The following is a 12,996-nucleotide window of genomic DNA, read 5'->3' on the forward strand; positions in this document are numbered from 1 at the left end:
CATATTATCTTACCTTTGTGTAAAGTTAATAATCCCTTGTTAATCTCCAGATTATGATTAATTACTCTTAATTAACTGACAGATTTTATCTGGTGTTTATCGTTGGCATATTCACGATATTTGATTGGTTCTGATTAACTGTTGACCGCATAAAAACATAATATAATGTGATAGAAGAATAGCATTCTTGAGCATACATATGTTTAATTCTTTGAAGTACATATACAACGACTTCAACATCACGTATACTTTTGTATAAGCCGTAGAGTCATAAGACTTTCGAATACAAATAGCCATGGTTTTCTACCAAAACTCTGTAACTTCATCCAAATCTCATAAAACATTTGGATATATATATATATATATATATATATATATATATATATATATATATATATATATATATATATATATATATAATAACATTAATCTGAACAATACGCAGCCAGTTTTTAATAATCTTGTGTAGTTTTAAAGGCCTTTATGCACGACTTTTGCGCTGCTGACTTACATAAAACATTCTTTTGATTATTTTTTTTTTCAGCATAGTCACCATCGCAAACGTCTGACTGAGGCAGAATGGTTTGAGCGAAATAAGTAAATAAACAAATAAAACAGCATGAAAATTATACTAAAAGAATATGAGAAATAGTTATTTAAAATGATCAAAGGAAAGCTCAGGTAAGTAAAACAAGAGAGGCAACTCATAAGACTCATATTCCCGTCCCAGTACGAAGGTTGCGGTGAATATTAGACGTGGATAATTCGTATTGTAGGAAAATCGTATCTGTCGGTTCTTTAGTGACAAAAGAAACCAAAACAAATGTATTACATATCTGACATATATATATATATATATATATATATATATATATATATATATATATATATATATATATATATATATATATATACATACATACAAAGCGGTGAACTAGAATGATTTAGATCTAACTTTCACAGTTGTTAATTCTTGAATCAAATCAACAGGGATGACAGCAGGGTTATCGCTTTGCTTTGTTGCCTGGACAACGTGTTCAATTGCAGAGGATACTGTACTTTTCTTGCTTGTCTGCCCACCCTGAAATTAAAGTTTTTTACATACACATGAACAATGTGAGTAAAAGATTTTTTTTTTCCGAATACTGTTTTGTCATTCTCCGTTGTTAAAGTATCAAAGGCCGGTCACATACCTGGATATTATAGCCCGGACATTTAGCACAAAAAAAATACATTCTACTCTTCATTTATGCAAAGGAATACCATCAAACACGAATAGATAATAAACAGGTAACCATAATCGTTTTTAATTGGCTTACCTGGAAACGTTTTATTCCTAACAATATACCATATATGCTTGCCCTTCTTTAAGGTGAAAAGGCTTGGGTGGTGCGTGTGTCGAAGTTTGTTTCTTTTTAATCTTTCTTTTTTTATATAGCTATTGGGACATTGTTGGATATTTGTCTCAGCAATTAGCCTACCACATGATTTGTTAACTGAACATAATCTGGTCCAGTTTGTGTCAGGTGTGTCTTTTACTTAACGCGTGACCACAGACTATGAAATGTCAATAACTATCAATGTTTTCTGGAATTTAGTAGCCATACTGCATTTCAAAGTCTGAAGCCATTTTCGGTTTTACAAGCGTGTTAACGTCGATTACAGAATTGTACAGTTTCAACCTTACGTTTTATATTAGCGGTGACGTATTAAAAAAAATGACTGATATCCAGTAGAAATGGTACCTAGTAGAAATGATACCCAATTGAAATGGTACACAGTAGAAATAATACCAATAAGAAATGATACACAGTAGAAATGGTACCCAGTAGAAATAATACCCAATAGAAATGGTACCTAGTAGAAATGATATCCAGTTGAAATGGTACACAGTAGAAATGATACCAAAAAGAAATGATACCCAGTATAAATGGTTGCTAGTAGAAATGGTAGCCAGTGGAAATGACACCCTATAGAAATGGTACCCATTAGAAACGGTACCCAATAGAAATGATACCCAGTAGAAATGATACCCAGTAGAAATGGTACCCAGTAGAAATTATACCCAATAGACTTGACATGGTACTTTACGCCTGAGTTGTCATTAATATTTGTGTGACGCTTTACCGAGTTCACGAAAATAGCCAAAACTGATATTTTTGTTCAAGACATTAGCGCAAAAAGTTACACGCACACACACACACACACACACACACACACACACACACACACACACACACACACACACCACCCCACCACCATCAATAACATCAACAACTTTAAAATGAACAAAAATAGTTGAAAAGACAGGAAGTATGATAAATTGTACAATCTTGGTTTGCATCGACCTTGTTTCGATACATTCCCTTTTTTCATCTTTCCTGTTTTGAATTAGTCTAAAAACAAATGGAGGAAAGAAATATCAGAACGAAATCAATGAATAAGAAAGAATTTGCGTGTCTTATTTATAAAACAAATGCGTAGTTTTCAAGGTGAAAGATAGAATAGATACACACATTTAGGGTACTGTTTATACAAGAAAGGAGAAGTTACAAGGAGTGAAATTTAAATTAATTGTGGAATAAAAATTTCATTTTAGAGAAGATTGTCGAACAAAACCCACAAACACAGAACAAAACAAAACAAAGACAACATGATAACAAACAAACAACAGAAAACAAACACCAAAATCCCGAAGAAAAACCCCCGAATGTATTTGTTTGAAATTTCCATGTATCATATTCACAAAACCACGTCAATAGAAACAAACGGTCATATAAGTACAATGTATTGAATAAGCTACGTGATGTAGGCTGCCAAATATAACTTAAGACTAACGTTTAAGGAGCAATCGCGGGATTAAAAATTTCTGAAAACGCAGAAGGCACCGTGAGTAGCTGACTAAAAAAGGCGATATAGCGGAACATTTATTTTATATTGGACTAAGGTTGGTCTGAAAGTGAAGATACATGATCTGGCGAACCATGTATATTTCTCTCTAAATGAAGGTAAGCCCTCGAAAACAAGCGCCATACAAAATATCTTGCAAAATTTATCTTTCTCTGTATTTGATGGCAATGTATCAGGCGCTATTTTAAATTTAGACAATACTATCCAAATAATGAAAGAATTTTCTTGACAGAGGAAACGCTTTAGTAGACGAAATCAGTTAAACCGAGCCACTTAGAACCATCTATATAGGTGCTACACATTTTTGTGCGTGATTGTATGCCAATGTTTAATTGTTAACTCCCTGGATGCTGTCAAAACTACGTCTTCTTCAGTGTCACTCTGTTTGTTAGGACATATAGCACTACGTTTAGCAATTCAATATGGAAGAGCTTCTTAAAATACATGACAGGTGGTAACCCCAAATCTCAGCCAGATATTTCCTGAATACCCGGAAGTCGTGGGTAGCATGTGGTGTTTGCTGGAATCAACAATCAGTGGGATACAGGTTCAAGTCTTGCGCAGAGTTGCCCGAGTGAGCTGTCCGTATGGTTCACCGGGCAATTCTGTAAAGCACTTTCCTCCCGAGGACGCGACAGAAAATAGTCTGTCATGTGTTCATGTACCGTCAAACACCAATCAAATATTTCTATTTTTTTCATGAATTGTCAACAGGACCCCAATCCCTTATGCAAAACGCCTAAGATATAAATAGCCTTATACATACCTTTCTCCTCTTACTTTCTAGCCGCTTTTTCCGGAACACAATAATACCACCAACGGCGATGATTGTTAGGAGGAAGACTCCGATTACAATGCCGAGAACAGAATTTGGCGTAAGATGACATTCGTCTGATCCGTCCCCGCAGTTATTGTAACCGTTACATTCCAGCCGTCCTGAGATACACCGTCCGTTCCGGCACCTGTACTCATTTCTGTCACATTTGTCTGAAATTCAAACGAAGAAAATTTTTCGGATTCCCGTCTCGTTCCGCTTTATACCACTTCTTAAGGAGATGCTTTTAAAACATTCCGATTGATGAATAAATAGACTGCCACAGAATGTTGTTTCGTCTTCCCCCATTGTTGATTTCGTATGATTTGTATTCTCGGTGATAATTAAATTCATAGTTTTATGATTATACTGGCAAGTGTTAAAAACAAGAGAACTAAGAGGTCTGGTATCGCTCACCTGACTGTCATGTTGATTTTACCTCTTTTACAATATAGGGATACAATTATTACTCAAGAAAATGGCATTGTTATTATGCATTCTCTTGCTCATACCAGATGTCGACTAAGATCTCGATTATATAAACCCATTTACAAAGTTTTATAGAAATTGGACGAGAAATATTTTCTCCTCATCTGGACAACAACAAGCTCAGCCAGACAGTTACAAGATAGTTCATTATCACGCGCAGACCTCTCTTATTTATGGAACATGTCTACGACAATCCTAAGATACCTTAAGGTAGACGAAATCCTTTTGTAAACGGATCTCCAGAATGGCAACAAGCCTACAAAATGCATGCTCATCTAGTTACCATGCATCTCTCCCACTGTCGAATCAATCTGCTATCTTGAAGATATAAGCATATATACCACGTTTGATCAAAATAGGATCAGAAATACAGCCGTCAGAGTGGTAGAAATTATAGCCAATCAGAAGCAACATCACCTACTTAATATGCGGGGATCTTTTCCATTATCGAACTTATTCGAGACTTACTGACATAAGCACATATTCCAGGTTTGATCAAAATTGAAAATCGGATCCAAAATCAGACATATAAGGTGGTAACAGGGTGAAAATTAGGCGCAGGATTATCTCGTATGTGTGTTTTTGTGAGTGTATGTGTTTGTTTGTGTGTGTGTGTGTGTGTGTGTGTGTGTGTCTCGATCTTTAAGGGGCCCATCGAAGCCTGTAGTGATATAAGTCAAAATTTCAAACTTTGATCAAGATCGGATCCGAATCGAAGCTTCTATAGTGGCCATAATCTCAGTTAAACTCAGAATGATCTCCTTATTAGTATGAGTGGATTTCGCTTATTATCAAACTCGTCCAAGAATTTAACGATGAAAGTATATATTCATGGTTTGATCACATTCAGATCAGAAATACATGCTTCATGATGGTAACAATCTCGACCAATCGGATGTGACATTACAGTGACGTCTCTCACCCACGCGTCGTGGCTCTTGTTTTGGGTTTTAACACCATTTCTCAGCGCAAGATAAGCTAGCTATACGTGTCGGCCAGTATAGCTGGTGGGGGAAGAACCCGGGAAAGTACCTGAAAGAACCACCGACCCACGAGAAGCTACTGACAAGCTTTCTCACATATCCACACAAGCAGAGCCAGAGTCTAGATACACGCGGATATAAGTGAAATGATAGTGATCGGTAAAGGCGAGTGCTTTACACCACTCCGCTACCAACCCACTCAAGCATTGTAGGGGATATACTAAACATGCCATACTTTATTATATATGCTTTGTATGAGATGCACTAAACATAATACATATTACACCATAAACGTAGGGAATGCACTAGACATAAGACATATTTCATGATATATGTAGGGGATGTACTAAACATGTGAGTTTTCCGTCGAGACGACGAGGACCACTTTAGTCATCCAGTGTTTGAGAGGGATCGAAAGGTTGTGGGTGCACAGGTGGCTGAAAAGGGCCATGTGCGCTCTGAATAATCTATGGCAGTGTGGACAGGGGATGGCAACAACGCAAATGGGGGGGGGGGTGGTCAATGGATCGGGCTTTCCTGATCTGCTTCAGTTATCCTGCTGTGCGTCACACACAGATGTCCCGGGAGTCTGATCCCATTTGTCAGTGCTTATGCCAAATTCCTTCAAAGATTTCTTCGAGATGTCCTTGTAACATTTCCTCTGGCTTCCTTTCGAGCGTTTTCCTTGTTCAAGTTCACCATAAAAGAGTTTTTGGGAAGCCGCTGGTCTGGCATGCTACCTACATGACTTGTCCATCGCAACGGTGAGTGCATCAGGATGATGTAGATACTGGGTAGGCTTGCTCGGGCAAGGAACGCATTATCCGGATCCTGTCTTGCCACTTGATGTTGAAGAGTCTTCTGAGGCAAGTTGTGTGGAAGTAGTTCAACTTCTTCGCATGGCGCTGGTACACTGTCCATGTTTCGCAGTCGTATAGTAGCGTAGGGACCAATATAATTATGTACACTGTCAGCTTTGTCTGTAGACTAATGCCGCTTGCGTTCATTTTGTGGTCGTTCACTCTGATGTTTGACTCGGCATACGGTTTCCTATGGGCTGGCTGATAATTACTTCAGTTTTCTTTGTTTTGATTGTAAGGTCGAAATTTTGTTCAAGCATCCGAGAACTTCTCACAGCTCCTTTGTACATGAGCTACATAGACAGCTTTGAGGTTTCAGTCAACAGCAAATAGCAAGTCCCTGACTATGCCTGTCTTGACCATAGCTTTTTGCTTGAAACATCCTGAGGTTGACACGTTTGCCACCAGTTAGGTACATGATGCCGATTTCCACGTCACCATATCGGAAGGCATCAAAGAGCATGACAGAGAACATGAGAATGAAAGGTGTTGGCGCCAGTAGACAGCCATACTTCACTCCGTTCGAGACAGGAAACGGCTCAGACGTCTCAATATTGTCCCGGACTCTAGCTTCCATGCGGTCGTGGAATTGCTACCCCATGGTGATACATTTCCTTGGGCATCCGTACTTGGCTATGCTCTTGAACAGGCCCTTTCTATTAACAGTGTCAAAGACCTTGGTCAGGTCTTCATACGTTGAGTATAGGTCAGTATTCTGATCCTGGCAATTCTTGTGCAACGGCCTAGCAACGAACGCCATGTTGATGGTTCCGCGATCCTTCCAGAATCCACACTGTCCTTCTGGTATTAATCCGTAATCAAGGTGTGATGCGAGACGGTTGAGGAGAATCCTGGCTAGCATTTTGCCTGCGATGGAGAGCAAATATATAAATCAATAGTCTTCACAGGTGTGATGATATCTTTTGCGCTTACACAGGAGTATAATAGAAGCGTCCTTGAATTTCTGTAGGATAGTCTCTTACGGCCATATGATCCGAAACAATTGAGGGAGATTATCAGTCAGAGTTACACCGCCTTCCTTGTATATATCTGCTGAGAATTCTGCTAGAGATCAGACGTATCGCTTTCTGGGTCTCTAATGGGGCTGGTGGGTCATCCATTGATTCATAAAACCTCTTCATATCATGCTTTTCAGGGTATCTTTGGATCTCATCAGTTTTGTTACTCAGCCAAGAGTTCTGCATTTGTCGGAGTTTTCTGCTGAACAGTCCTTTTGATGTTATTGAAGGTATATTTCTTTGAGGTGGAGTTTGGAATTCTCATCAAGCCAGTCATTGTGCTTTCTGGAGGAGGGCACTTGGATCCCTGTAGTGGTGTTGCAGACCAGCTCTCTTAGATTCGTTAAGTTTGACTACACTTTCTTGGTGTCCCGAGGGGTATAATTGAAGACGTTTTCTAGAGTGAAGACAAAGGAATTTTTGGAGATGGAGTTCTTCCTCTTGGCGACTTTCAACCGTTTTGGAATCTTCTTGTCTTGTGGGCGTTTCTTAGGTTGGATAAGGATTATTAGCTTGGACACTACAAGGCGGTAGCCAGTCCAACATTTTGTGCCATACATGGACTTGGTCTCCCATGCATACAGCTTATTCCTCTTCCTGACGATCACGTGGTCGATGAGATGCCAGTGTCTGAGGAATAGAAGATCACTACTGTTGCAGTGACAGACGCAATGCTTTTTAATAGACCCTTTACAGGAGACGTTATCAAAGTCAACCCTCGCATTGAGGGCACGTAGGATGAGGAGCTTGTCAGATTTGGGAAAAGAGGTTATGATAGTGTGGAGTTCTTTATAAAAATTTGTCCTTTACTTTTTCAAGGTAGGAAATGATTGGAACGTATTCGCTAAATATCGTGATATGCTTTATTGAATTCGACATGTGGAGTTTCATGTTCATAAGGCATTTGTTCTCACTCTTTGGAAGTCCAGCTAGCCTGCAAGCAAACACTGACTTAACTGCAAAGCCTATTCCGGCTCAGGTCTATCCCCACTTTCGCTTCAAAAAGTGTAGCCAGCACCCCTTTCACAAAGTTCGCCCTCTCCTGCAAGCAAAGTTTCACTGTTCAACGACTGCATAGTCGATATTGTGCATGGATAGCTCTCTGCCAGTCTAGGAAGTTCTCCTCTGAGATCTGTCCGCATCATCTGTCCAAAAGTGTGTGCACGTTCCATGCGCCGAGGGAAATATGAACGATCCGCATCTTTTTCATATATAGGGTCCCTGCTAGCCCCGCTTAACCTGATAGGGAAAGATGGAGCAGACAATGTTTAGGCACGTTTTACAGCCCCTTCCTTGTGCCATGGCGGTGAGCAGTTCTAATCCTAAAAGGGGCTGGTCAGTCGTTCAAAGGTCTGAAGAACACCACAGGTGCTCCGGTCAGTGAAGAACGACCACATGGCCCGATCCGCCAGTGTGCAGGTTTGAAGCTACGGCTGTCAGTGTACCCACACCTGCCGCTTCAGTTGCACTAAACATAGACATGATTCATGATATGTTCAAATCTTCGTATAATTTGTGCATTACGAGTTATTCATACAATGCACGACATACTTCACTAAATTTGCATTTCTTCATGAAGAAGATACATACGCAAAACTGCGAAAAAAAAGTCCACTCAAATAGATCTAATTAAAACTATCTAAAGTCGGGAGAATTAAAGGCTGTCTGCATCCTCAACAATCCAATATCAATATCTTCGAGTTAACTACATCATACTGAGGGAAGGATTGTGCGATTAAAAGCTGTGTAATAAAAAGTGAAAAACAAATTACGTACCCGTTAAGTAATTGCTGAATGCGCACGTGTTTGGGCTCATTTATACCAAGAAAATTGTCGATCCCACCACCAATCCCATCATCATCGAAGACACCCCCAGATAATATTATGAATCGAGCTACTATTACAATTAAAACCAGATATTTATGTGGAACGCAAAATCAGATGTCGATGGATGGACATCAATCGTCAGGTTTGTGTGTGTGTGGGTTGGTGGGTATGTGATGTTGATGTCTGCAGTACAGCAGTTTTTAGCACTAGGGTATTGTGTTCTGGCCATGAAGCACGCAGTCACATTATCCTGACACCAGGCCGACCAGTCCTAGCATTAAACTTCTTACGCCGAGCGCCAGCTGCTAGTACCATTTTTAAAAGTCTTTGATATGCCTTGGCCGGGGTTCATTCCCACGACCTCCCGCATGAGAAGCAGACGTTCTAACCACTTAGGCCACCTGAGCTGTCTGCCATGTCTGCCAGGTTGATATGACTCAAGCCGAAATGGAGTCATTTCACCTTTATATTGCACACTACAGAAGTAACTGATACTCTTATGCAATCGAACAATTTGCAAGTTAAGACATCAATCCAACGCAATCTTTAGCTTGATAACTCATTATATGGACCGGTCAATATCGTGACATTGAACTGAGATAGCATGTATTGCAGAATTATATATATATATATATATATATATATATATATATATATATATATATATATATATATATATATATATATATATATATATATATATATATATATATATGACACACATTATGATTCACGTTTAGTCTATAAGGCGACATTTGATATTTTTGAAGCATAATATAAAGGTTTTATTACATATTCATTGAATGTTCTATCTATATTTCTGTATAGTACAACCATATTAGAAATTATCTAAATGCTTTCAGCGATCTCTTATAAATTCCAGTTTTTCTGAGTTTCATACACACTTTACAGAGTGAAATAATATTTTGGAAAGAGCGAATTAAAGAGAAGCTACTTAATGAATTCAAAACTGCGCAATTGTCTTATTCCGAGTCGGTGGGGAGGGCGGAAAAACATTGATATGACGTTTGAAGAACTTATGGTCGAACGGCTTCAAATATCCCTACGGTATATAAAACGCATTAATAGTTTATGGGGACACTAAAATAACAAAAAGGACCATATGGTTTTAGTGCCATATTAACAGATAATATGGATTTGGAACGGTATGGACATAAGGGGAATTTAATGTTAAAAACGAACATAGGATAACCATTTTTAGAAACACACATTAGGTGCAGACAACTATTATCACAAAACAACGCCGACTTGGAAAAAAAACACGTATAAATTTGTGTGTGTATGCAACGCTGTTTCTTGGGTGAGAAACACTTGCCACAAAATACTGCCACAAAATAAAGACTACAAATTTTAACTGGAATGCCAAGCTTTAAAAATAATTTATGACATTTTTCTCCATTTGATGTAATTACTTTATACTTAACCTTTATATCATATAAGTTTTACCTGTGTGGAAACTTGTGAAGACAAGATCAAAGCCATCATCTTGTTTGTGCGTGTCGCTGTTGAAGTGCACCGTAACGTATCTACCGGAAGTGATGTAAGACCCAGGTGGTTTCTTATGGCCGCATATTCTCCTCGCCAAACCTATCATAAGTAGATTTTAATTACTAAACAGCATCAAACACTAGTTGACTTAAAAACTAAATAACTTAATGCTCAAAAGTCAATATTAAATCTTATTGACTTTTGAGCATTGACTAATATATTAAACAAAAAATAATTCTTGGGGGAAAAATATTACAGTCAGTATATCTCGGTACACTAGTAAGCATTACCTCACCAGCTCATTTCTACATTTCTTGCACAACATTAGTGGATCCAGTTGGACTATCTCGGCCTTTTCCGTCAAGTCTAGAAAGAAACATCGGATGTAATTTGTCGCATAGTCTGAGCTACTTCAGTGGAACAATATGGAGGCCTAATGAGACGGAATCGGGTCACAATTATTACTTTAGGTTCAGTACCGACGAATGTAGCCCCATTCTATTTTGTGAACATTTTCCCGCTCTCCTTTTGGTGGTGAAACAATAGTTAGATTTAGGCATTCTTAGCATTTAAAGAAGGTACATGTGTTTATTTTAGAACTTGAGCATTATGGTGTGGTTTTCTGTGGCTATTTCGGCAACAGCACACAGTGAGTAATGAATGGGTCAATGGTAATGAACCGGTAGTGAAATCTGTGACCCAGTGCACAGTGCTTTGTTTATAGTCCAGCCTCTTAAAAACTGCGGGATAACATGTGACAAGAATTTCACCATGAGTTCCTCTTTGAAGGTACTTTAGAATAAGGTACAATTTATTACCATTTTGGATACAACGGAAAGTTCACTACTAAGAAACAAATGTAGAGAATTATCTAGTAACATTAATTGCGACAAAGTCACAATCGGAACATTGTCGGCCTTTGCTGTTGTGACATACGAGGTGTGTTTCGCCGGAGTAGAATCACCAAACATCAAATTACTATATATTTCTATAACCACATCCAAGGTTATTTCACGGCCTGAAAGAAATAGCCGAGTGATCATCCGATTATGGTGGTACATAGCCATTTCAAGGGAGGCAACTTGTATAGTCCCCATGATTGTATACAGGTTATTCTTCATTAATCCAATAGTTCAGTAGTTATTGACATATACCTGTAGATCCTAATTAATAGTTAATTAGATATATTTGACTTCATACGTTTGTAGTTGGAAATTACAAGATGTAGGATGTAGAAGGTCAATGATTAGAACAAAAGTGAATAGCTTATAATTTTCTTCTCCTTTTACGATACATAATTTGTACATATATATGAATATGTGGCAGACGATATTAAGTTTGAATTATTGAACAGTCATGCAGGGAGTAGTTGCACACACCAACCGAACGTGAGTATTTTTAAAGACCGAACGTGAATATATGTCTAATATTTCAGAATAAAATTAAGTTTGAAGTAGAAAATAATTATTTTGAAGGAGAGAGTAAATAAGAAAGAAGAATAACGTTTTATGAGTGAGGCTACCTTTAGCATGGCCGCATATGTTGATTTTTCATACAAACTGCAGAGTTTTAATGAATCTGGATTTCTGGGTGAGCTTGAAATTGTGTGCAATTTTTCTCAGTTTAAAAAATTTCTTTATGAACTTTATTGTTGCTTCTTCGTACCCCTTGTTAAATCAATTCGATTTTTTATAAAACGTTTCTGATAAAGAAACTAAACTCATAGCACAACAGCACTTTAGGTGATGATAATTCCCATGCATAGATGATATTAATGTTTGGCATAGATGATAATACGATAGATGAAAACATAAAATCATTAGCATCCAGAGAAAGTTGGGACTCTTTCTTATTTCTTTATTTTTCGGTAAATTTGTTTCACCTGTCGTCAGACTATGTTGTACTAATCAATTAACGAAGTACCGTGTACAGTAGGTGCCGAAGTATTCATTCCATCAAACATCTGGAGGTAATCATCGTCACATAGGGGTTCATATTCAATCTCAAGGGATCTGAATACCAATATAATTTTCTTGTCTTCGGGGACTTGGATAGTTAAGGAACACGAAAGCATTCGTTGGTAATGTTTCGTCCTGGTCAGTAGCAGTCTTCCCGCGGCCGACAGTTCGCCCTCCATGTGGAGTACACCCCCACAATTGTCTTCTAAAAAGTCTGAAAGCAAAAATAAATGGGTGAGGGGATAAATGATAAATGGGCTCACGAAACACAGCGCATCCGATAATTATGCAAGATTGCATGCTGACCCCAAATCATATAGACATAAGTTATATCGAAACAAGTACAATATGAGACCCGTATTGACATAAATTATATCGAAACAAGTATAGTATGAGACCCGTATTGACATAAATTATATCGAAACAAGTACAATATGAGACCCTTATTGACATAAACTATATGGAACCAAATACAATATGAGACCCATGTTGACATAAGCTATATCGAAACAAGTACAATATGAGACTCGTATTGACATAAATTATATCGAAACAAGTACAATATGAGACCCATACTGACATAAATTATATCGAAACAAGTACAATATGAGACCCGTATTGACATTT

At 38.0% G+C, this 12,996-nt stretch overlaps 1 protein-coding gene across 1 annotated transcript; it reads right to left on the reverse strand.

Moving 5' to 3' along the window:
- Positions 1-934: 934 nt before the first annotated feature.
- LOC149777921 (low-density lipoprotein receptor-related protein 3-like) lies at positions 935-12,548 on the reverse strand. The gene is made up of 5 exons (XM_089940538.1): positions 12,328-12,548; positions 11,427-11,429; positions 10,370-10,500; positions 3,677-3,897; positions 935-1,081 (listed from the first exon to the last, which is right to left on the reverse strand). The coding sequence occupies exons 1-5, from the start codon at positions 12,546-12,548 to the stop codon at positions 935-937; spliced, it is 723 nt and encodes a 240-aa protein (XP_089796664.1).
- Positions 12,549-12,996: the final 448 nt, after the last annotated feature.

The sequence above is a fragment of the Sinohyriopsis cumingii genome, chromosome 17 (genome assembly GCF_028554795.1).
Source record: "Sinohyriopsis cumingii isolate HCF-2022 chromosome 17, ASM2855479v2, whole genome shotgun sequence".
Classification (NCBI taxonomy): Eukaryota; Metazoa; Mollusca; class Bivalvia; order Unionida; family Unionidae; genus Sinohyriopsis; species Sinohyriopsis cumingii.